We start from the raw sequence: 27,196 nt of genomic DNA on the forward strand, positions 1-27,196 counted from the left end.
ATAAAAAGACCAAACCTGAGAATAATAGGAATAGAAGAAGGGGAAGAATTACAGCTCAAAGGCCCAGAAAATATATTTAACAAAATTATGGAAGAAAACTTTCCCAACATAAAGAAAGATATTCCTTTGAATATCCAAGAAGCATACAGAACACCAAACAGACTGGATCAAAGAAAAGCATCCCCTCGCCATATAATAATCAAAACACAAAATATACAGGTTAAAGAAAGAATATTAAGAGCTGCAAAGGAAAAAGGCCAAGTAACTTATAAAGGTAAACCGATCAGACTTACACCTGACTTCTCTATGGAAACCATGAAAGCCAGAAGGTCCTGGATAGAGGTTCTTCAAAAACTAAGAGACCATGGATGCAAACCCAAACTTCTATACCCAGCCAAGCTAGTATTCACTATCAATGGAGAAAACAAGACATTCCAGGATAAGAACAAATTTAAACAATACGTAGCCACAAATCCAGCGCTACAGAAAGTAATAGAAGGAAAATCGCAACCCAAGGAATCCAACATTGCCAACACTGACTACAATAACTCAGGAATCTAGCGAACCTTCACCAGTACAACTCAAAGAAGGGACACACACAAACTCTACTACCGAAAACAGTAAGAATAACCGGAGTAAACAACCACTGGTCACTAATATCACTTAATATTAATGGTCTCAATTCACCTATAAAAAGGCACAGGCTAAGGGATTGGATACGAAAACAGGATCCAACATTCTGCTGTTTGCAAGAAACACATCTCAACCACAAAGACAGGCATCTACTCAGAGTAAAAGGTTGGGAAAAGGTCTTTCAAGCAAATGGTCCTAACAAAAAAGCAGGTGTGGCCATACTAATTTCCAACAAAACTGACTTCAAACTAAAATCAATCAGAAGAGATCGAGATGGACACTTTATACTCATAACAGGAACAATTCATCAGGATGACATCTCAATCCTGAATATCTATGCCCCTAATATAAAAGCACCCACTTATGTAAAAGAAATATTTCTAAAACTCAAGGCAGACATAAAACCACACACACTAATAGTAGGAGACTTCAACACACCTCTCTCTCCAATGGACAGGTCAATCAGACAGAAACCTAATAGAGAATTAAGAGAATTATTGGAGGTAATGAAGCAAATGGACTTAACAGACATCTACAGAACACTCCACCCAAATAGGAAAGAATATACCTTCTTCTCTGCAGCTCATGGAACCTTCTCAAAAATTGACCATATACTCGGAAACAAAGGAAACCTCCACAGATACAAAAGAATATCAGTGTCCACCTGTGTCTTATCAGATCACCACGGATTAAAGTTAGATGGCAACAACTATGCTACCCCCAGAAAGCCGACAAACTCATGGAAACTGAACAGTCAACTACTGAACCACACCTGGGTCAAGGAAGAAATTAAGAAAGAAATTAAAGTCTTCCTTGAATTTAATGAAAATAAAGAGACAACATACTCAAACCTATGGGACACGATGAAAGCAGTGCTAAGAGGAAAGTTCATAGCACTAAGTGCCCACTTAAAGAAAACAGAGAAAGCATACATTGGGGACTTAATGGCACACCTGAAAGCTTTAGAAAAAAAAGAAGCAGAGGTGCCCAGAAGGAGTAGAAGACTGGAAATAATCAAACTGAGGGCAGAAATCAACAAAATAGAAACACAGAAAACAGTCCAAAGAATCAATGAAACAAAAAGTTGGTTCTTGGAGAAAATCAACAAGATCGACAAACCCCTATCCAAACTAACTAAACAACAGAGAGAGAACACGCAAATAAATAAAATCAGAAATGAAAGGGGGGACATAACCACAGACACAGAGGAAATCCAGAGAATCATTAGATCTTACTATAAAAGCCTGTATGCCACAAAACTGGAAAATGCAAAAGAAATGGACATTTTTTTAGATAAGTACCATATACCAAAGCTAAACCAAGACCAGGTGAATGATCTAAATAGACCTGTTAGTCGCGAAGAACTAGAAACTGTTATCAAAAATCTCCCTTCCAAAAAAAGCCCAGGACCAGATGGGTTCAACGCAGAATTCTACCAGAACTTCCAAGAAGAGCTAATACCTATACTCCTTAACGTATTTCACAATATAGAAACAGAAAAGTCATTGCCAAATTCCTTTTATGAAGCTACAGTTACCCTGATACCAAAACCACACAAAGACCCAACCAAGAAAGAGAATTACAGGCCTATCTCACTCATGAATATCGACGCAAAAATTCTCAATAAAATACTGGCAAACCGAATTCAAGAACACATCAGAAAAATTATCCATTATGATCAAGTAGGCTTCATCCCAGAGATGCAGGGCTGGTTCAACATACGCAAATCTATCAATGTAATCCACCATATAAATAGACTGAAAGAAAAAAACCATATGATCATTTCATTAGATGCGGAAAAAGCATTCGACAAAATTCAACACCCCTTTATGATAAAGGTCTTGGAGAGAATAGGGATACAAGGGTCATACCTAAATATAATAAAAGCTATCTACAGCAAACCGACAGCTAACATTAAATTAAATGGAGAAAAACTCAAAGCCATCCCACTAAAATCAGGAACAAGACAAGGATGTCCACTCTCTCCATACCTCTTCAATATAGTGCTTGAAGTTCTAGCAATAGCAATAAGACAACATAAGGGGATCAAGGGGATTCGTATTGGAAAGGAAGAAGTTAAGCTTTCGTTATTTGCAGATGACATGATAGTATACATAAGCGACCCCAAAAATTCTACCAAAGAACTCCTACAGCTGATAAACACCTTTAGTAGCGTGGCTGGATACAAGATCAACTCCAAAAAATCAGTTGCCTTCCTATACACTAAGGATAAGGAAACAGAGAGGGAAATCACAGAAGCATCACCTTTCACGATAGCCACAAAGAGCATAAAATATCTTGGGGTAACCCTGACCAAGGAAGTGAAAGATCTATTTGACAAGAACTTCAAGTCTTTGAAGAAAGAAATAGAGGAGGACACCAGAAAATGGAAGGACCTCCCTTGCTCTTGGATTGGGAGGATCAACATAGTAAAAATGGCAATTCTACCAAAAGCAATCTATAGATTCAATGCAATCCCCATCAAAATCCCATCAAAATTCTTCACAGATCTGGAGAAGACAATAATCAACTTTATATGGAAAAACAAAAAACCCAGGATAGCCAAAACAATCTTATACAATAAAGGAACGTCTGGAGGCATTACCATCCCTGACTTCAAACTCTATTACAGAGCTACAGTATTGAAAACAGCTTGGTATTGGCATAAAAACAGAGAAGTCGACCAATGGAATCGAATAGAAGACCCTGACTTGAACCCACAAACATATGAACACCTGATTTTTGATAAAGGAGCTAAAAGTATACAATGGAAAAAAAGAGCATCTTCAACAAATTGTGCTGGCAAAACTGGATTGCTAGAGAAGCTGAGGTACATAGTGTAAGGGCTCAGGATTTGCCCTGATATGAAGGACCTAGAGAGTGGGGTGTTCAGCTGGGTGGGTGAAAACTCAACTCTTGGTCTTCTCAGTGCAGTTGCAGCCTGTGCTATAGGTCTTGGGAGATAGGAGGGTTTGGGTTCAGAATGGAAATTGTAATTTGCGGGGTCCGATGGATGGAGTGGGGGTGTTTATGCAGCCTACCTGCCGGCTGTCTAGAGAAGCTAAGGCAGGTAGAGGAGGAGTCCAGGTTTTGCCCTGGTACAGAGGGCCTAGAGAGTGGGGTTTCCTGCTGGGTGATCACCTCCAAACATCCTGTTTTTAACTTATTCTTTGAACTCTTTAACTTTGTTATTATCTCAAGGATAACTAAGTCACAGCATCCTTACTTAATAAATTAATTGCTTAGAAATATCACTAATGACTCAATACTATAATTCAATTCGATCAAAAATTTTCCTATGTTATGTTTCCTTTTGGTCTTTCATAAATCTTTTTGAGCATATAATTAATATTGTTACAGTTGTGTGTGTGTGTGTGTGTGTTTGTGTGAGGTTGATGACATAGGCATTGCCTAACATGAGAACAAACTCAACTTTTTAAATTAATTTTAACCCTCACAAAATTGTCCTTAACAGATGCTCAAGCAATAGTCACCTAAAAGAAAGAAAAGCCTTTGTTAAAGTGCAGACAACAGAATTCTTTCAGTTTCTGAACTTTGAGCTGAATGATAAACGTACTTACATAATTGCCAACATCTTAATGTTTTGACACTTACAATTTCTGCATTTCAATCTGTATTAGTTTTTAGGTAGACCTATAAAATTATAATAAATGCAGTAGAGAACATGATTTTGAAATATTGGTATCAGCAAATCTACATCCCTTGCATTCCTGACTTTTTTCTTCTGGACCCAGGACTTCATAGTTCTTTTAACTTGGTTCCTTTCTTTAATAAAATGTTATCATTCACATGTCATTTACTATTTTTATAAAAAATTCCTTTTCTTAAAAATACACCTTTCTTTACAACCTCAAAATTTACTGTAATCCAATATTATTGTATTTTCAGTAGTTAAATTTTCCAGCAATATATTTCCAGTAGAAGTCACATACTCACATTTCAATATAATATTTTGGGAAAGAAACACACAAATACAACATCAGACAAAAGTGGATCCTCAAATTTGAATGTCTCCATTATTTATTGTATCAATTTCTAGCATATAATGCATCATACATTTTGATCAATATTTTTCAAATGAATCTGTGTAGACTGCTAATCAGTCTGATTTATGAATGACAAGTCTGATTTAAAAGTTCTTAATGCCATATTATCATTGCTTAAACATATTTTATAAAACATGATCAATATAAAATTTGTAAGTGAATTAACCTTATGGAAAACCCTGAGTCTAACTTTGAACAAAATGTTTTATACTTACTAAGTTTATGCTGGAAATATTTCAGCATTAAAACTGCTCTTAGTCCCCATATAAAAATGTTTTAAAATATTATACATTATTAACATTAGTATTAAATCCAAAGTTAATTAAATTTCAATTAAACTTGATCTAATCAATTTTGTATTCTCTTTCAAATTACACATATTTAGTGAAATCATTCCATATATAGAATACTAGTAAGGCAATAAAGCCTAAAGTAGTAAAAGAGGGAACAAAAACGCAGTGCTAACAATTTATATATTATGTTTTTTTTAAATATCATCATCTATTTCATCTTTTGTTATTGTTTGTTTTCTTACACTTAGTAAGAAAGCTTTGTATGTCGGGCATGAGTAGGTATATGTATTCATATCCATGTATGTGTGTATGGCTGTGGATATCCCTAGATATGGGTGTGAATGTGGAGAATAGACAACAACATTAACTTCTCCAATTTTTTTAATCTCTCTTCTCTTTTCTTGGAGATAGAGGATCCCACTGAACTTGGCTACTCCTGTCTACACATCTGCATTGTCCCTTGGGTTATTGTTTTCATATGCGTTGTGTTAATACACACTATATTAGTTGCCAGTTTTGTTTTTCTGTCAAAGTATATGACAAAGACACTGAAGTACAGAAATATTTATTTGGGCTGAAAGTTTTAAGAGATAGTCTGTTGCAGATCATGAGGTGATGATAGCAGGAGTTTGCTAGTTGAGCACATTGCATCCACTGTTAGTAAGCAAAGTGATGAACAATGGTTTCAGTTCCCTTTTTCTTTGGAGTTCAGTCTAGGACTCCATTCTATGGGATGATGATCTCCACAGTTTATTAACTCTTCTGACTTATGTGTTGTAATTTCTCTCATGGTTACTATGAATTTTTTCTCTCATTTTATTCTAGATCCTGTGAATATGAGCATCAAGAATGACCTCCATCACAGAAAACCAAGTCATTTTGCAAGCAGTTTAGCAGGGGGAATTTTCTCTAGTCCTAGGATAAGTTTGTATTATGTAAATTGTGTCCATGTGCTTGGTGACCAGAATTCTTGGTTAGTCATGCACAATCCTGAAAGTAAAATAACCCAATATGAAATATTCAGACTTCTGTAACTCAGTTAACAGATTGCCTTCCGTACTGCGCAAGTTCTGTATTAAATTCTCATACCACGTTGCTGGGGCTTTTTATACAGGCCCATATTTTTTATTATATGGTGGCCAGACTATCAGGAAATAGTTTGCACCTGGCCACACAGGAGGTAGTCACTTAGCCCTTCCAAACAAAATGACACCATCCTAAACAAAGGGTCAGGATATGCTAATGTCATTCTGCTCCTTTTCTGTAATTTGGGAAGTCTGACTGGGAAAGAGGTGTTAATTTAGTCTATGTGACAGAGCAGGCATAGATAGGAATACATGACAAAATTGGGCATATAAAGGTGTGGACGTTGCCCTAGTCATTTGCCTGACTACCTAGAAAACAGAATGCTAATGACACCACATAAACTGGGCATGGTGGCACATGCCTGTAATCACTGCCTTTGAAATGAGGAAACAAAATGGACAGATGTTCAGGGTCATCTTCAGGTACATATTCAGGTTTGAGATAAGTCTGGGTTCCATCGGACCTTGTCCAAAAAAGAGAGAAAAAATCCAGATCTTCTCTGAAAGTATTAATTGTACTAGTGTGCAGACTGGTCTTTAGTGTTGTATATGATCAGTCCCTTTGTAAGTTAGCTCTTAATGTGAGTTTCCAATAAAATTTCAGAATCCTTTTTGGGATAATGGAATTACTATGATAATTTTCTGATTAGAGCAATCAATATATCACAGGGAATAAAAGTGATGAATTATTCAGGCATAAGACACACATTTTTGTACTTGTATCCCATGATGGTTGCATATGAAAATTAGGTACATTCACTAAGCTTTAGTTTTTTTTTTTTTTATCTGTAAAATCTGTATAAAAACAACTCTTTACTTGCTGTGAAGAGATACCATGTGCACAGGGGAATCATATAAAAGAGAACGTTTAATTGGGTGCTCGCTGACAGCTTAAGATGGTTAGTCCATCACCATAGTAGGGAAAATGATGGCACAGAGCCACACATGGGTCTGGAGTTGCGACCTTTTACATCCTGTGAAAACAGAGCAGCAGGGGGAAAGACGGCTTGGTATGGGGGTGTGGTCATGAAATCTCAAAGCTGACCTCTAAAACATACTTTTGCTAACAAAATCATACCTCTTAAACCTTCTAACGCTGTCCAACAGCTTTAACCCCTGATTACTAAGCATTCAAATATATGAGTCTATAGGATCCATTCTTTCTTAAGCCATGGCACTCATATACAAATCATTTTCTTTATGGATTAATTCAATGATGTGATCTCTTTGATGTCTCTGTATTTTTGTGTTTTCTTTTTCTCTCATACTAAATAAGATTAATAAAATAGTGCACTTACTCGAAGCTAATAAGATTCATCTAAGCTATTATTGCATTTCAGGTCTGAATTCACTTGGTATGGTGAAATTGATCATTATATATTGATAAAACACTATGTCTTATTTTAATCATTGACCAAGTCATGTACCATTCATATGATGAATTATTTTGCACTATTATTTGAAAGTGTTGTAATGACACTACAAAATATTTTAAATGGTAATATTATAATATCGCTCAAAAATGTCAAGTTAAGTCATGTTCCAGTTGATGAAATATATTTCTGGAAAGAAACACATTAAACCACTAAATATATACATATATTGTATGCATATGTAATACTATTTTGATGGTCCTTTGTAATTTTAATACTTTCTTGGAAAAGAAATGTGACTAAATTTTACAGTAAATAGAAGATTTATAGCTTCTAGTAAGAGGTGACTTAGTAGATAAATTTTATCGGACAATGGAAAATATAAACTATAAATAAATTATGATGTTGATATGTTTATTTTATACTATGAATATGTTCATAGATTTTAAATAAATTAAATATGAAAGTCATTTTATGACATAGTAAGCTTCTATTCTTTACCTTTTTGGAAAGATAAAATTAGTAATGAATAAAAAAAACAAAAGCAAATAAAAATACCAATGAATCAATAAGCCAGTGTTAGAGTCAATACACACACCCAGTCAGTTATGATAGCCTCTTCCTGTCATCTTGCATGTGGGGGTAAAGGTAGGAAATTTAGTTTGAGGCTAGTTTCATGAAGTCTGTGTCAGATGAAATTTTTTTAGAGATTAAACTATGGTACTCTGTCTCTAAAAAAATAAACCCATAGAATAACATCAAGTTTTTTATACATATATTAAATTGTTCTAATAAATTAAAGTCCAGTTCAAGATATTTTAACCTTCAGAGCTTAGCCTGCTAAAATGCAATCATAAACAGGTTTGTAAATACATACATTCACACATCTGCTATGTAACCATGATGATTAATTTCCATGACTTTCTCAATGCCCTTTATAAATAATTCAAATGAAGGGCTTACTTGGACTATACAGAAGTTATGTGTTTGTTAATTAAGCCTGACTCCACTTATAGAAGTTAATTTAGAAGTTAACTTTTGCTACATAGATTGCAACAGCCAAAGCATTCAGAAACTGAAAAGTTTCGCTTTATACACATAAGAAAAATATGAAAATAAAATTTGAATTCTCCAATGTAATCAACCATCTTAGATATTTTAATATAGATTCATAAAGACCTCTGTTAAATATACTGTTTTAAATTGATCTAATTAACTTTATAAGGATCTTATGTCAGAAAATTTTCAGAAAATTCTCTACAATTCTTGGCAAAGCATAATGAAACAATCTGGTTTCCATTGTTTTGAAGAAAACATTATTATTAATTAATCCTGCAGATTCCAAGAGGAACAAGTATCCTTTATTAAGTAATTAACACTTAACCTTGAGTCTAACTCAGTACATATTTCATCCATACAGACACACACCATTACACACACACACACACACACACACACACACACACACACACAAAACATTTGCTTTTCAATATTCTCAGGATTGAGGAGACTTTATGTTTACAATTATAGTTTTATAACTGTTTCTATATTACGTGGCATCTTGTTTTCAGTTTATTAAGAGCATTGCAATTTAGAATAGAAGTCTCTACGTATTTTATTTGTGAATATATGTAGTAAGAAAGGGAATACTGATTTAAAAGAAAGAATAGATTTTCAGGGTCTTTACCCCCAAAACTGCTAAAATATGTGACATATCGATGTATTTATTATTTTTTCAATCAAATCAATGTGTGTTTCTTTGTGTTTATGTAGGTATAGAAAATATTAATTAAAATGTAAAATTTGCGCTGTGTAGCTAGCATGCACTGCAAATCACATAGGTATTCCTTTCTCTTACATACACATCACTTAATATTCAAGAATCATCTTTTTATTATCTTCCCTTCTTTCTGCTCCACAGGAATAGAATTATAAATAATACTGTCATATTCAATAAATGAAGATTAAATATACCCCCAAGAAAATGTTAATGAATAGTTCTTAAATATTTGTTCCATTGGTTTATTTTATATGTATTTGGGTAAACATGAGTATCTGTATATAACATGTGTACAGGTGCTGACAGAGGCCACAAGGGGATGTCAGATCCCCTGAAACTGTAGTTACAGGCAGGTATAAATTGTCTTTTATGTAAACGAGGATTGTACCCAGATCCTTAAGGGCAAAAAGTGCTTTTAACCACTGATTCATCTCTTTAGCCCTAGAATACTGAGAATACTGAGAATTCTCTCCATTATGATAGTGAAGAGGTAGATATATTTATTCTGACTGAAAATGATACAATCTATACATGTATTAAATATATAATAATATTACATAATTACATGTCATTTTAAGTGTCAATAAAAACAGCTTGCTCTGATTAAAAAATGAGTGATAAAAAGTTCCATACTGATTAATTCTTTAAATGATATTTTAAAAAAATCCCAACAGAGTAGTATTATGCCACTCACTCAACATTATTTTCTCACAAGAATCTAGGAATATAAACAGTTAGTAATACTTCCAAGAAACAAAGAATAAGCAATTTATTAACTTCAAAATTCTAGTGGGCTATGTATTCTCAATACAGGCACCTTTAGCTCTTGATTATTCTACTTCAAGTTAAAAGTGAAATTTTGATTTCAACTGTTGAAGCAGACAGTGATGGACTATTGAGTTAAGCATATTGTTATTCAGACAGAACTGGCATCATTTCTTTTAATCCTTTAACAAGAAAAATACAACCACTAAGCTAATGTTTCTAAACATGAACTTATATTTTATCATTTATTGTTTGTTTGTTTATTTGTTTGTTTTTTGAGACAGGGTTTCTCTGTAGCTTTGGAGCCTGTCCTAGAACTCACTCTATAGACCAAGCTGGCCTCAAACTCACAGAGATCTGCCTATCTTTGCCTCCTGAGTGCTGGGTTTAACCGTGTGTGCCTCCACCGCCCAACATATTTCATAACTTAATGTCAAAAGTTTTGCTTTCTAGATAGTTCAATTTACTTTAAAATTATAGATGATAAAATTTTGCATTGGCATTATCAATTTTATTAAATTCACCAAGAACCAAGAAGCAGATAAACTCTGAAACCATTTGGTTTTGTCTTTTTCTAGGTCTGCTTATGTTATTTATACAATAAAATGTTGAATTAACTATTATTATTACTACTATGATCAAATACCTGACAAGAAACAACTTAGAAAAGAAACGCAGTCTCTTATAACTAAGAAGTCATAAGAAGAGAATCTTGAGGTGATAGGACGACTGAGTCTGCAATTAAGTAGTGCACAGACAGGAAGTAGGGCTAAGCTGTAAAACTGTGAAATCTGTTCTTAGTGGCCCACATCTTCCAGCATGCCATCACACAATCTTCCCATTCAGGGATATTAGCTGGGAACAAATTCACAGGTCTAAAGAAGTTTTTATTGAAACCATGAAACCACATCATTTCACCCTGTACCCCAATAGATTAATGGCCATCTTGAGATGCAAAGCACCTCATCTCAACTAGCAAAGACCTCATAATCTTTAGTAGTCTGATGGCTATTCAAAGTTCCAAAGTCTCTTCTGATCGTCAAGATCATCTTCTTAACTGTGAATCATTCCTTATACCCAAACCAACCAAAAAAACCCAAAACTTTCCTTCAGAAGCCTCCCTTTAGGTAGAGAGCTATAATTAGTAAACCATGAAGCCTTGAAATCTAGGTTGATCTGTAGAGATAAAGTTTTTTTTTTCTTGAGTTTTATCGAGCCATACATTTTTCTCTCTGCTCCCCTCCCTGCCTCTCCCCAAGGTCCCTATACTCCCAGTTTACTCATGAGATCTTTCTTTTTTAGAGGCAAAGTATTTATGTAAGATCTCAGGGCACTGTCTAGTTGTATAAAAAATCAAATATAATTTCACAGTTACTGAGTTGACTAAATAATGCAATTCTTTAGAGAATATGAACTTTCATGCATCACCTAGTTTTACGTAAAGATGTATCATACAGTTGATACAAGGGTTGCTAATCAAACTCTAATTTCTCAGTCTGCCACACACCTGGTTGACACTGAACAACTTAATTAACTTTGGGAGATCAGTGAAGTCTTTTAAAAATAAGGATAAACATAAATATGTTTATGAGTTACTATGAATCAAGGAGTTTTATTTTATGCCAAGCTGTTAGCCTATATGAATGACTTTGTATTCCACATAAACACTAGCTGAGTTGTATTATTATGGCATTCAGGTGAAAAATGGGACTTAACAATAAAGTCACTTAAAATGGTTAGATGTGGGAGGCTTGCCTCTCATCTAGGAAACCTAATTTTAGAACACGTAGAACCGCATATGTGCATTCTCTCTGTGTTTACTTTGCACAAATACATGATAGTATGGTATCAATTGAGAGAACTATGGAGAAAAATGGTTTTTCAAACTCACATAACATACGTAAACATCCTGAATGATAGTGCTCCGTGAACCTTAAATAAGGGCAAGGTTCTACGATAAGAACTGGGAGATATAGCTAATGCATGCTATATTGCACAATGGAAAATATTCTGATTTATCTTACACTGGTAAGAGATTATACGATTTACTGCAACTATCTGAAACTTTCATTCAGTTGTCAGAGTTTAATCTAGTCTACAGTGTGACAGAAATTAATAGTGATGTTTGATATCTGGGTAGAAATGAGAACTGACAAGTTTTGAAGAAAAGAGAAACATTTTCTTTCTTGATATTTTTCTCTGCCCATATTAAGCCACATATGGATTCTGTGATTTGGAGAGATTGGTTGGCCTAGTCAAATTGATCCTCAAAAATGTCATCTTATGTAGAAAATCTGAATTCCCTCCTTTTACAGTGGTAGAAATCAAAGGATGTAACAGTATATTAGTTTGAAAACACAGAATAATAGATTAATTATTTGAGTAATTAGCGATTAATGTTTCCAATTTCAGTTTAAACAAGTGATTTATACTTTGCACATGTAGACTGTTATAATTCTATCATTGTGAGATAAACTTGCCTGTGGAAAGTTTCTTTAATAAAACCTATAGCTTGTGAAACATAAAAGAAATGATAAAGTATAGTCCACTGAGAGATATTAATTTGTATTTGACAGGTTGAAATGTATCTTTAACTGTATGGGTGGAATATAATTATTAATGATTCATGATTATGAGAAATGAGTAACTCAGTATTATATAGTAATCATGTTCAAAGTGAATAAGTATATTGTCAACATGGCAGTAAATACTCTCTTAATATAGTTATTACTTTTACCTTCTTTGATGATGAGCTCATATTAATTTCAGCTCTTGAGCTTAGGATATTCAGCACAACATTTAACTTTGATACAACTCTAGTCTTTTTGTTTTATAATTTGTTTTAGGCAATGTTTAGAAACAAGTACAAAATTAGTAAAGAATAGTACTGAGAAGATGGTTTGGTCCAAAAAGGCTTGCTATGTATGTACAGTTCAAGTTTGATTTCCTGAAGCCAGATATAAAAACTGCCTGCGAGTGCAGACAATCCCAGTGCCTCAGAAGCAGAAATAGGTGGATGCTTAGGATTCACTACCCAGTCAGTGTAGCACAGTCATCAAGCTCCATGTTTAGTGAGAATTCTTATGACCAAACAAACAAAGAGGACTCATGGATGGCACACTGAGGAATGACACACCAATTTGTGCTTTGTTATCTGCAAATAAATGCACACTTATCCACATGTTTCTGCACATAAACATGAATGCACCGTGTCACATATGTATGTGAAAAAGCACACAAACACATACATATCGACACAGAAAAAAAAATCGTAATGGTTGTGCATGCCACATATAAGTCAAACACAGGCATACAAATCTGTATGAAGGTTCAAATCAATCAGCATCAGAGATTTTAAAACGTATGAATTTTAGAGGACAGAAGTGGTATAATACATTCTATGAGTACTGTGATGTCAAATATATTTTCAGAGAGGAAAACACGTCTCATTCATCATAAAACGACATTAATAATTTTAATAAACAAGTAAAATCATAAAAGTTGCCACGAATACCATAACATTCAGAATCCTGATGTTCAAAGGGAAATCTCAGCTCCAGCTGAAAGATGTTACTCAAATAAGAGCCCAATTTAGTTTCTGTGTCTAGAAGCAGACAAAGAAAGAGGAATAATGGCTGGTTTATTTTAAATATCTGAGTTACTTGTCTTAAAATAAAATATTTTTAGATACTGCAAACATTGTTTCTGACACTTTCAGTTTCTTTAGACTTAATATATGCAAACAACATTCTGAAATCCAAAACAAAAGAGCAAGGAAATATTTTATATAAAAATAGATGCTATAAGATTGCTAGGAAGAAAAATCTTTTATAGTTTCTGCAGCAAATGCTTAGTTACCCCCTACATGGAATGGGAGGGGGCTAGTTTACCCCATTTACAACATGTTCTTGTTTTAAGCATTATATTAAAACCCAGAAAAGATAAAGCACTTTAAATGATTCACATTTTTCATTACAAATTCAGAAAATCAGGTGAATGCAGCTCTGTTATAAGTTAATCAGATTGTATTTCTGCTAGTTTATATATTTTTTTTAATTTTATAAATTTAAAGAATTTTTAAAAATTCTTCTAAAACATTTTATACTTTGCTCATCATGAAATATTATGCTATACATTAAGCTTTGTTTATGAACATACTTAAAAGTATCCAGCACCCAATACCCATTGTCAAAACCATTTATACTGCAAGAATGATCAGTCAGCCCCCATTGTCAGCCACAATCTGAAAGTCCGGTTTGATCACATGCTTGGAGGAAGTGTAATTTTTTTATAACATTTTATTTTTTAATATTTATTTATTTATTTATTTATTATGTATACAATATTCTCCTTGCGTTTATGCCTGAGGGCCAGTAGAGGGCACCAGACCTCATTACAGATGGTTGTGAGCCACCATGTGGTTTGTGGGACTTGAACTCAGGACCTTTGGAAGAGCAGGCAATGGTCTTAACGGCTGAGCCATCTCTTCAGCCCAGAAGTGTAAATTTTTGAAGGCAAAAATTAAAAAAAAAAAGGAAAGATCAGAAAAATTTGTAGATGATAATTGTACCAAAGCTAAAGTATACAAGTGAGAGAAAGAGGCTTCATTTGACATAGTGGTATTTGGGCTTAATTTTTTTAACCTTTCATGTTGTTTTATCTGTTTATTTTGAAGCAGAGTCACAGGTACTTCACAATGGCCTTGAACTACTTTCTCACTCTGTTTCTATAGGTGAAAGTAGCCTGGAGCTGTTTTCCCACTGCATCTACATTTGTAAGTAAACATTGTTAATAATAAAGGCTGGGTAGATGTATGCACAGTAAACACTATTATTATATGATCAAGACTGAAAAGAATTTCATCTGCCCTCACCAAAACATGCAATTTAGTTACATTATGTTTGATTCAATAATTATGAAATTACGTATAAAGATGAAGTGTGAAAGAAAGACCCATGATGTTCCTTAATACTGTAACTGTTATCCACATTGGTTGCCATTCTGTAACATGAGGGCCAGGCTGCTTGTTGGGGTTTCTGTCCTGCCCAGTCCCCCAGCCATTTAGTCCCAGAGAAAGTCACACAGAGATCTCCATAAATTATAAAACTTATTGGCCCATTAGCTCAGGCTTCTTATTAGCTCTTATAGCTTATATTAACCCATTGTTCTTATCTATGTTAGCCACATGGCTCGGTACCTTTCTCATCTGGGTAGAATACATCTTGCTTCTTCAGTGGTCTGGGCAGGAATGGGGGGAATGGGCTTCCTACTTCTCAGAATTCTGTTCTTATCACCCCACCTCTACTTCCTGTCTGGTTGGCTGTCTATACTTCCCACATGGCCAATCAGTGTTTATTCAAAACATGATTGACAGAAAGACTGGAAACTAGAAGCTCTCCATGAATCTTCGCAGTCTACTATACCAGTTTAGAAACAAGCTGAGTCATCCAGTCTTGTGAATATAGAAACTACATGATTCTCAATAATGTCCAAGTGATACAGCCATTATTGGATTACCAGAATATCATATATTCTATCCTAACCTAATTAAACTGCTTTTAACACACACACACACACACATTATCTTGTTTTGTGTCTATACAGACTCCTGGGAAAATAATCACTATGGAAATAAGGAATCAAGGAATATATTTAAAAATAGTTCTTTGTTTAGTAATGCAATTTCTATATTAGTCCATTGCTTTTATTCCATTTTTTGCCAGAAATTTTAAGCTTTGGAATATAATGTAATCACCCATTAAATTCTTAGAATTATATAGTTTAGGCATTCTGAAAATTGAATAATGTGACTATTTATACTAACCTCTTTCAGATTAACATCTGCCAAAGGCATCTTTTATTATAAGAACAGTTGTCTAGTAAATTTTTTTAGATTATTTTTTCAAATAAAGTACAGTTTACTCTCTAACTCCAAAATCCAATAACATTATCCTAACACATTGTACTCTTATTGATTATGTTCCCATTTTATATACATAAATTCTTTAGCTAAAGCAATCTCTCGTTATTCCTTAAATATGTGTACTTTTGTCATCTTCATACTTACAGCCTGCTTGGAACTACAATAACATGTACCACATCTGGTCAGCGAAGTCTCATTTATTGTGAATTCTTCTTGTTAAATATCTGAATAGAAGTATTATCTGATTTGCCAGAAATACACTATTTGCCTTCTTCAAAAAAACACATAAATATGCGAAAGTCATGGCATACTTATGTTCAAGGGATACCTCACTTAACTTTAAATAAACCTATGCAGGAGAAAATATCATGACACACATGAGACCAGTACTGAGAAGTAAGAAATCACTGGAATATACATAAAATTAAAGAAATAACTAAAACAAGACTGGACTAATGACTGAACAGTTAAGAACACTTATTGTTTCAATGACTCTAAATATGATTACGAGCAGCAACATGACAGGCCACAATCATCCCTAAGTCCAGGTTCAATGGGTTCTACACTGTCTCTCTTCTATCACACCCAAGGAATGCATGTAGCACACAAATATTCATTGGGTTGGACACTCATACATATTAAATGAAGTAAATAATTCTTAAAATTAAAAACAAGTGCTATCTATTTGGCAATGTTTGTTCTTGTACCAGAGTGAAATTAAAATGCTTCTTCTTGATTTAATGATTTGAATACAAGATGTAGTAATGTATAAAATAGGATACAAGGGTATAAAGGCAAGGAGGATCATAACATAATTTTTAATTAAAATAAGCATATATAAATTATGAAGATAAAAACACAAAATTTAACAAAATAAAATAATAAATCATATGAAGAAATAAGAGGTTTACTTTAGTATGTTCATCTTAGTATAATGTCCACTACACTATATGAACTCAGTTTATCTTATCAGTGATTATAAAAACTGAAAGTTAATAGTTTTAATTAGAGCATATATTTTCCAAGAATATAAGGAATGCACAGCACACATATATGTCCATTACCATAATTTGCTCTTTAATTCAATCAAAACACAGCCCATTTCCATCTGTATTTCCTGCCTGAGAAACCCAACTATGATTTTAACAAAGATGCTGACTTACATTTCTTTAAGTGTATGCATCCTGTTACAGTTCTGATATTAGCAATTCTTTTGTTAATTGTTTTCATCCATTTATTTTCTTTATTCAAGAAGAAACTTAAGTATTGAATACTTTCATTTACTTAATTGTGCAGCACTCTTTTCTCATGTTTAGGGGTTGTGGTTTCAATGAAGAGTGAATTATATATTATGCTTTTTTATGTTACTGGTAATCTCTACTTTTTTGGGGTTTTTAGATCTCTGGCTTTTGTTTTCTTCCCCTATGTGATATAAAAGTGTTTGATTTTAACATCTCTTTATTTTTATATTAAATTTTCTATATTTTGGATATAGTTGTCCATAGATAGACAACTGAGAAATCTACTGAACTGTAATGTCTCCTTCCTTTACACTGTACCTTGGTACCAATCCCTGCAATTTTCTTTGTTTTTTCCCATTTATTTTGTTTTATTTATTTATTAAAGATTTCTCTCTCCTCCCCGCCACAGCCTCCCATTTCCCTCCCCCTCCCCCAATCAACTCCCCCTCTCTCATCAGCCCCAAGAGCAGTCAGGGTTCCCTGCCCTGAGGGGAGTTCAAGGACCTCCCACCTCCTTCCAGGTCTAGTAAGGTGAACAACCAAACAGCCTAGGCTTCCACAAAGCCAGTATGTGCAGTAGGATCAAAACCCAGTGCCATTGTTCTTGACTTCTCAGCAGTCCTCATTGTCCGCTATGTTCTGCAAGTCCGGTTTTATCCCATGCTTTTTCAGTCCCAGTCCAGCTGGCCTTGGTGAGTTCCCGATAGAACACCCCCATTGTCTCAGTGTGTGGGTGCTGGGTTCTCTGGCAGAACAGGCATCCTCAAACGGGGCATAAATCTTCCTGGTTCTGTGGCAGAAAAATCTGGGACAGAGCCAAGCCTACCTCTCCATGGGGCTGAATTTGGGATGGTGACATAGCCCCTGGGCACAAGGAGAAACACAACCACTGAGTCTGGAGTCTGTCAAAGCAGAAACTCATTTAATGGTATCAAGCAAGGACTTATATAGGTTTGTTATGGGGTGCAGAAGCCTGGGATGTGCCAAGGTGAAGCAAGAAACAAGGGCCAACAACATTCTGCCTTATCAACAGTGCCTGGGCAGAGATGGACCCAGGTTGAGTAGCAGGAGACTGTTCTCCAAACTCAAGCCAGGGCCAGGAAGCCACACTAGGCCTCACCAAATTCAAGTTAGGGAGCAACATTGGGCTTAATGCCCAGGCCTTATGAGGCCCAACAAGAAGATAAAATTGTTACTTACTTACGAAATTCTGTCTTTCAAAACAACTACATCAAAAACAGCAAACTATGAATTTTATTAAGCATAAGACAAGTTACCCATTTGTCCTTTCTGGAACACAGTCAAAAAAAAAAAAAAAAAAAAAAAAAAGGAAGTCAGGACCACAAGGGGTGCACCCACCCACTGAGATGGTGAGGCTGATCTAATGGGAGCTTAGCAAGGCCAGCTGAACTGAGTCTGATGGAGCATGTGATCAAACCTGACTCTCTGAATGTGGCTGATACTGAGGGCTGACTGAGAAGAAAAGGACATTGGCACTGGGTTTTGATCCTACTGCATGCACTGGCTTTGTGGGAGCCTAGTCTGTTTGGGTGCTCACCTTCCTGGACCTGGATGGAGGGGAAGGACCTTGGACTTCCCACAGGGCAGGGAACCCTGACTGCTCTTTGGACTGGAGAGGGACAGGGGAGGGGGACGGAAATGGGAGGAGGGGAGGATGTGGAAATTTTTAATAATAATAAAAAAAAATTTAAAAAAAATCATCAGTGCCTTCTCTATTCACTTTGAATTTTGTATTCCATCCATCCCTATGCAGATCATCTTCCATTTTCAGGATATGGACACAATCCACAACTGGATTCTCTAGTCCCAATATTTCTGCATTCTCAAATGTTTTTCTAGTTTAGGTGCAAATGCAAAGAATAATCTAAACTGAAAACTTTATCAATTTAATGTTCTATTTGAACTGTCACTGTATTTCTAAGGCTTTTAAACAAAATCTCACAAAGAAAGTATTGTTTCTGATGCATATGTCTCCTGTTTATTCCATTTCTTTCCTGCCAGAAAAAGCTATCTTCTAAAACCACAGTCAATGAAACAAACAAACAAGCAAACAAAAATTTCCACTAATTTTACAGGTGCATTTTCACCTTAAAATGCTCCAATGGTTTAATCCTACCTAGGCAAACATAGGGTGGAACTATTAGAAATCATATGTGTATTAGCAGAGATTATTGAACTAACTCACACATTTCTCCCTTTAACCTAATTCTATATATATATATCACATCACTCATAAGACCTTTTACTCCTAACACTCTTCAACTTAAAACCTTCATTCAGCTTTTTCCATCACTCTAAATAACAGTTTGGATTCACATAATTAATAACAGCTTCCATCTAGCATGTGTGCAACCCATTGTTGTCCACTTTGAAGTCTGTGAATTCAACTGAGTATCTTCACTAGGCAGTATATTTTGATGTACTGTAGAGATGCTTGATGTCACTGTACAATGTAGTTCAGATTGCTTCATGAACCAGTTATCTAAACAGTTATTTGATTGAAAAATGATTTCTTTCTGCAAGGCACTTCAAGTGATCAAAATATAGTTTGTGATTTGCAAAGTAGTGTTTATTCACAAACAGATTTAGAATGAAAAGGAGGATGTTCCCTCAAAAGTCTACTGGAGGATAAGGAGTTGTCTTAACTGAAAATATTTATCTAATAGATGCTCCAATTACTTCACTGACTTGAAGCCATGCTTTTTTTTTCAGATTTTTAAAAGCATCAAATTTCAAGTGAGATACAAAGTTTCATTCTTTTTAATGGAAGAATCCAAACATATATTTAGTAAAAATTGGGTCATTTATCATTTTAGTGAAGAAATTAAAATAAAAATTCTTAAAACTGTGATGTATAATCATGTATTAAATGAATTAATGTTAGTTATCAATATGCTGAGTGAATGATGTTGAATGAGACAAATGATAATAATATTAAAAACTATTTTAGGAATTCTGAGGTTTTGTAACTATCCATGTCTAAAGAATAGTGACATAGGAAGGAAGTATCAAAAAAAATTCAGGAATTTATGTTTTCTATATGTGCAACTTGCGTTGAAAAGGAATTGTTTTGGAATAATCTCTTTGTATGCTGTGAATATGTGCCATTCTGATTTGTTTAATAAACAGCTGAATGACCAATAACTCCGGAGGATTTTCAGTCACACAGGATGCTAGAAAGAAGTGGAGAGTTTACAGCCAGACAGAGAGCAAGTAGCAAGGGTAATAGGAGAAAAGGCAATAAAGTCATAAGGTAGAGGGTAAATTAATTAATTTAAGTTATAAGAGTCAGATAGAAACTAGTCTAAGCTATCAACTAAGCTCTCATCATTAATAAGAAGTATCTCTATCATGATATGGGAACTAGCTGGTGAGGCAGAGGAATACTCCCTACAATGTGAAAGTTTCTACATAATAATTTTCTCAAACTTCACAGACCCTAGCTATCACAAGTGCGAATACGGAGAACTCCTGAAAACAGCTGAGGCCTGGAGGATTTACAACCATTTCTAGAAGAAGGAAACATGATCAGGAGCCTATCAAAGTAACTTAAGACTTGTGGTTCAGCCGGGCGGTGGTGGCGCACACCTTTAATCCCAGCACTTGGGAGGCAGAGGCAGGCGGATGTCTGTGAGTTCGAGGCCAGCCTGGTCTACAAGAGCTAGTTCCAGGACAGGCTCCAAAACCACAGAGAAACCCTTTCTCAAAAAAAAACAAAAAAAAAAGAAAAAGAAAAGAAAAAGAAAGAAAAGAAAAGACTTGTGGTTCATGGCTATAATATAACACTCTGGAAAGTTGAAACTAGAGGAGTGCCAACAGTTTGAGTCTAGGATGAGACTGGATAGTGATTCTGTGCCTGACTGAAATGCATAATTAACTGTTACTTAAGATAGAAAAGTATATCAAGTATTACAGGCTGGGGAAATGTTCAATGATTGAGGTAGAACTTATATACTATGTTCAAGGCCTATACTTAATCACTCTCACACACAGACAAATAAACAAATATGTACCCCCCCCCCGCTTGCCAAAAACGAGAAGGAAGAAAAAAGGCAGAAAGAAATAGAGTATTAAGGAAACCAAGAGGAAAGATGGAATGAGGAAAGACAGAAATGTCATTAGAGAGGAGGAGAAGAAAGGAAAGGAGATGAGTGAAAAGAGAAAAACAGGAAAAATGAAGAAAAAGGGTAAAGGGAATAGGAGAAGCAGAGGATAAAAAGATATGGAGGAATAAATGAAAGAAAGAGGAAGAGAGAGAGAGAGAGAAGATGAATGGGACAGAGGAAGGAAGGAAGCAAGGAAAGAAAGAAAGAAAGAGGAAAGAGGAAAGAAAGAAAGAAAGAAAGAAAGAAAGAAAGAAAGAAAGAAAGAAAGAAAGAAAGAAAGAAAGAAAGAGAGAGTAGTCAAGGAGGAGGGAAAGAAGATGGGAGTGGTAATATAAGGTGATAAGGGGAAGAAAAAAAATGAAGAAGATAAGGCAAGACAAAAGGAAAACAAAGGAAGAAAAGAAGGGCAAACCAAAGAAAGGAAAGATGAAAATTTATAGTAATATTTACCTTACTGAAACTGAAAATGTACCTATTAAATTAATATTATTGATTGAGAATATTAAAATACTGATTAAACTGGTAAATAAAATATCAGATGAGTACCTGCAAGATTTCTCTGCTGGTAAATATACCTTTTAAGCCTGATGATGTGAATTTGATCCCAGAACCGTATAATGTTCATCATGACATGTATGCTCATACCAACATACACAAATACAACAATAATAATTAATACATATGTTTTTATAGAGGGTGAGATGTAAAAAAAACCTTAAGAATAAAATATACACTTTTTAAGAGCAAATCAAATAAAATTATGCAAAACTATATGAAGTAAATAATAAATCCCATGTGCTTTGGAGCTTAATGTATAGAGCTTCAAAAAGAAGCCAGGTGAAGAAAGTATATTTAGAATGAATAAAAGGTATTTTTTCTGTTCTAATGATTCAACTATTTCTTTTTCTTTTTTTATGGCTCTTTTCAGTTTATTGCATGAAGGAGTTATGCTGGGAGCCAATTTGAGTGGCTGCCATTACAAGATGGCATTTGGCTCTGGCCTCGCTTGATAAGATTGCAGTTCTTCCACCAGAAACCAGGGTGAGTTGTGGGATCTAGCTGCCTACACTCCCCCCTGACCGGCAGGGGAACTTCCTTGTGGTCCGTAATTGACAAGGATGTTTGTTTTCTTTCCGGCTGGTGGGTCTCCAGAGAAGTAGTTGAAGTATCAAAGGTTGCTAGGCAGACTCCCTATATAAGCAACTGCAGCTCAGAGCTTGGGGCCCCTTGCTTCCTGCTCTCCCTATAACCTAGAGGCTCCAATAAAGCGAAAGCGTGATTTGGGAAGAATCCTCGTCTGGTGGCTGTTCTTTCCTGCTGGTCAGGGAGTTGGCCCCAGAGTTTCACTAGTCCAAGTTAAAAGCGGACCTCAAATGGTTACATTATACAAGCTGTGAGGTTTTTAAACTTGTGACAAGGGACAGGAGGGAAATTCTACTCATTGCAAGGAAATCCTCACTTAAGCTTCAGAGTCACAAGCACTTAAAACCCATGAACCTTCAGCTGATCGTCCTTAGCCAGTCCAATCTCTATTAGGAACTGGCATATGTTCTTGCGCTGGTCACCCTGTAGCTGAATTACTTCTCCATATTCTGGATGTTCAATTACAGTATCATTGCAGGCAAATTTCTTCTTAAACGCCTTCACTAGTTTCTTTTTATCGTAATCATCAGCGATCCCTTGGACAGTGATAAGGGTCTTCCTGCCGGTTCTCTGTTGAATTCTTATATGGATATAATCCTCAGTGCCAGCAGGAAGCAGGTCATCACCCTTACTTGCATCAGCAAAGGGGTTGAAAGAGTGAAGGTTCTGAATAGCGGACATACGATAGGATTCCTTTTCCTTGGTGGAAAAGGCCTGCTGAAGGCGGCTGCTGGAGAAGGCGGGCGGGGGGAGGAGGGCAGGGGGGCACGGGGACAGTGCCTCGGGAAGCAAGGGGGCTCTAGGGGGAGGCAGCTGAGTCCTCGGCGGCGGCTCAGTGACTGGGTATTCAACTATTTCTTAATTCAGCAATCATTATGATTACTGGAAGTGGTGTATCACATGACTACAAATGTTTGCACTTACTTGTATGCCTCTGAACCAATATTTCTTCTGCCAAGATTAAATCTATCAATTTTATAATCCCATGAATATGATTACTATAGTAACTGATCAGTTCATTTGTTTCTTTGTTGGACTTTGGCAGCATAATAATGCATATACTACAAGTTGAATATCCAGAGCACATAAAAGTAAATAACTTGTGTGATGTCAGAGATGCTTAATTGTCAATAACAAGTTTGAGTCCCTACTGTTTCTTAGAAGATGGGTATTAAAAATCTATCAAAAAGAAAATAAAAGCTAAGAAAAATGAGAGATAAAAATAGCAAGAGAGGTGGGAAGATGCTAATCATTCCATGAAAGTCTGATTGCTCTCCGAATATTTTCAAAGTATTCCATTCAGCTGTCTTGGGAGAAGTAATTATAGGAACTTTCCTGCAGATCTAAACTTTCTGTCATTTTCCTTGCACGTTAGTTGAGGGAGAGAAGCGGAACAATTGGCATGTGAGCCAGCTTCCTAGTAATGCCATCTGTAACATTATTTGTCACTAATTTCCAGGCTTTCAGTTACAAATAACCTAATGTGAAGTTTATGCTGTGGATGTTTGCACTGGGAATAGACTTAGGTTTCTGTAATTTGTTTGGATAGCTAGTAAATTAATGAACTCATGTTGAGAGAAAGCATGGCAAATGCAAAGTACGTATTCCAGAGACTCCTCAGACTTCGTTAAAGTTAAGCATAATTTCCAGCTGAAATTGCAAGGAATATATGCTGAAACTGTGATGGTGTTTTTCTGGTTCCTGGGATCCCAAATAGTGACTGAATTGGTAGCTCTTAATTTTAAAAACATTGGCATTACAAAAATAATTTGCATTTATGTTTTTTATGTTAAGAATGCAGTGTTCCTTGAAATACTTCAACACAAGGTTTTAAAATTATAAGCTAATAGAAGAATGTAGAAAAAGGCACATCACTTAGGGAGTCTTACATACAATTAGATATATTACAGTTAAAGAATATAATTATATAACTTTTGGAAGGGAAAAATAAAAATACCCAAGACTTGCAGTGCTAGGCCTTCTTTAGCCCCACTTGCATTCTAAAGATACAAGGCTTGTGATTTTATTTTTGTCTCTTAGAACCTGGCTTGTGTCGCTTTAAATAACCTGGACAGATAACTTTGGAACTATTTTTCTTGGGCAGTTTTACTGGAGGAGAGTATCCTATAGATGCTACCCTCTTTTCAAGTACTATTTTCCAGTAACTCTCTTCTCTTTTGAATTTGCAGTTTTACAGATGAAGTCTTTGGTAGATGGAGGTTTGTCTGGGATGTTTACCACTCCCCAGTACTAATTACTCTATTCTCCAAGGTTCCACTGCTTTGTTCACATTTACTTTATTCACAGTCATTGTTTGCACATCTTTCAATTCAGTCTTTCCCTTTTCCTGGTCAAATTACACATTTTCACATCTCTCTGCTTTATTTTTTTTTCTTGACCATCATAAATCTAACTAAACAGTGAGTAGTAACTATGGCACAACCTGATTCTTATTCTATTTTTAAATGTACTCTAAAAAAGTAGTTTATTAGTTTTGAATTCAATGTCATTCAAATTTTAAACTTGGTGACGTATATCTAGGTATGTTTTATAAAGACAGAATATGATCACTTCAAGCTACTTCCCTTCTACAGTCTCATTAATATGGATATGGTTGTAATTGTCTACATTTCTGTTTACTTGCTGATCCTCTGCACTTATACCAGGATGCCAATCAATCTCCTATGACAGTCTCTGGGACATTTCAAGGTCACATGTCTGTGTATTTCAATACCCTCCCATATATCAAAGGCTCTATGAACTGAAGGACCCATTTATTATAGCTATAAAAAATTTCTCAGTAGACATTGTTTGTATTATTTTCCTTATCAAGGTGACAACACACCTGAAGAACTTGAGGAAAGAAAGCTTAGTCCTTCATTTTCCAGTAGAAACAATACATTATGACTTTATAGGTATGGTGGTAAGCTATGCTCATGACTCTGTCAGGAAAGCATTGCATTGTGGCTTATTCTTCATCTATCACCTGCACTAGTAAGTAGAGGGATGAATGAAGCCAAAAATGGGGTAATAACTTCCAAAGTTTGCCTTCAAAATCGTCACTTCTTCCAACGAGGTGCCACTTTTCAAAGTGTCACAACCTCCAAATCAGAACCAACAGTTAGACATCATGTTTTCAAACACAAGAACTATGGGTCAACTTGGAGTAAAAACTATCAGAATTATGTAATCAAAAGGAATTGCCAATAAGTACTACTCAATTTTCCATATGTAAATTTAAAAAATAGAATAAGAGAATGTTTTGATTTTAATCTCTCATAACTCTTTGGTTATATTTTCAGTCATTTCCTGATTTAACCATTATATTACTATCAATTTTATTTTCTTAAACATGCAGTGGTCAAAGAAGCAGCAATAGACAGTGTTACTCTCACTTTTCCATTATAAATATATAATTTGAAGGTAATCACAATAATTTGCTCATTTCAAATTGATAATTAATTAATTAATATGTACCTATACAGGCTTTTCTCTGCTAAGGTAATTTTCTCATTCTGTAAGTAATTGTATGAATCAAATATATGGCCAGGAACATTAAGAAAGTTTATATGTAAGAGCAAATAAGTTGAAAATTTTTTTCTTTATATAGCCTATATTTTCTAAATAAAAATAATACCCAAAAGGTTTGAATATTACAAATGCATGTGAGGAAAATAATAAAGGACAGTAATTATGTGAGTGTCTTTTTACTAAATTAACTTTTTTGTGATTCTCTCTGGATTTCAAATCATCCATATTCTTACCACTCATTTCTCTTTCCCTTAGAACTGCCCTCTGACCTGGCAAACCTCTCAAGATAAAGCAAAAGAAAATATAAAGGAAAAGAAAAAAAAGCCAAAAAAAAAACTTTTGTGGAATCTGTAGTTTGATACAGTGTAGTTTGTTACAAAGCATACCCTTTAGTCCAATCATCTTTACTTGCAAGTGTTCACTGTAATGAGTTGTTGGTTTAGTATCAGGCCTCTGGTTTCTACCACACTATCAGTTCTGGGCCTTCACTAGGTTTCCTCTTGAATATTTTATTGCTTTTCTACATCATAGAGATCATGAAGCTTTGGGTCTGCAGGATGTACCCCTTCACGTGCTCCAGCAAATCATAGATATGTGGATATTGGGATGGGCAACTCATAGCCCTGGTTTTGGGCCTGCTTTCTCTCCTTCATTCTCATTATCAGGACGAACCTTCCAACATTGCCCTGGCTAGATCACTATATGCAGTAAACAACAAGGTGTGGGACTGGCTCCTCTGCTCTCATGAGATTGCAACAAAGCATGCTCACCCATACATGTACCACCAGGGCCAAATCTATGGTATTGCCCAGGTATGATGCAGGGGCCATTTTCCTGAGAGCTGCAGCTGGAGAGAGACAGGGCCAGCTCTCTCACTCTTGTGACATTAGAACTCGTTCTCCAACCTGTCAGAGGTGGCAAGGGCTGGTGGTAGGGGAGATTGTCTCCCTTGCCGATGTCACCATAGGACAGATGAGGGGTAGGTTCAGTTCTCTTACTCTCGTTTTCAGGGCAGCTTATCCTCACACCTGTCAGGAGGGTTCACTCTACTGTGTTGCCTAGGTAAGGTTCATGGCCCGCTTTCTTGAGATGCTGCAGCTGGTGAGTGTCAGGGACAGTTATCTCACCTGCCACAGGGACAAGGGGCAAGGGAGAAGGGCATCTTGCTCTTGTCATTACAAAACACTACAGATGAGGGGTCTGGGACTCAGTCTCCTGCTCTTTTGCCTTCTGGG

The 27,196-nt window shown here is 35.4% G+C and overlaps 1 protein-coding gene across 1 annotated transcript; it reads right to left on the bottom strand.

Annotated features, from left to right (window-relative positions):
* Positions 1-22,642: 22,642 nt before the first annotated feature.
* Positions 22,643-23,111, bottom strand: LOC126504557 (eukaryotic translation initiation factor 1-like). The gene has a single exon (XM_050146934.1). It carries the CDS (start codon positions 23,109-23,111, stop codon positions 22,770-22,772), a length of 342 nt encoding a protein of 113 aa, XP_050002891.1. The 3' UTR covers positions 22,643-22,769.
* Between the last annotated feature and the right edge of the window lie 4,085 nt (positions 23,112-27,196).

Source organism: Alexandromys fortis, unplaced genomic scaffold (genome assembly GCF_014885135.2).
Source record: "Alexandromys fortis isolate MF-2015 unplaced genomic scaffold, M_Fortis_MF-2015_v1.1 scaffold_12, whole genome shotgun sequence".
Classification (NCBI taxonomy): Eukaryota; Metazoa; Chordata; class Mammalia; order Rodentia; family Cricetidae; genus Alexandromys; species Alexandromys fortis.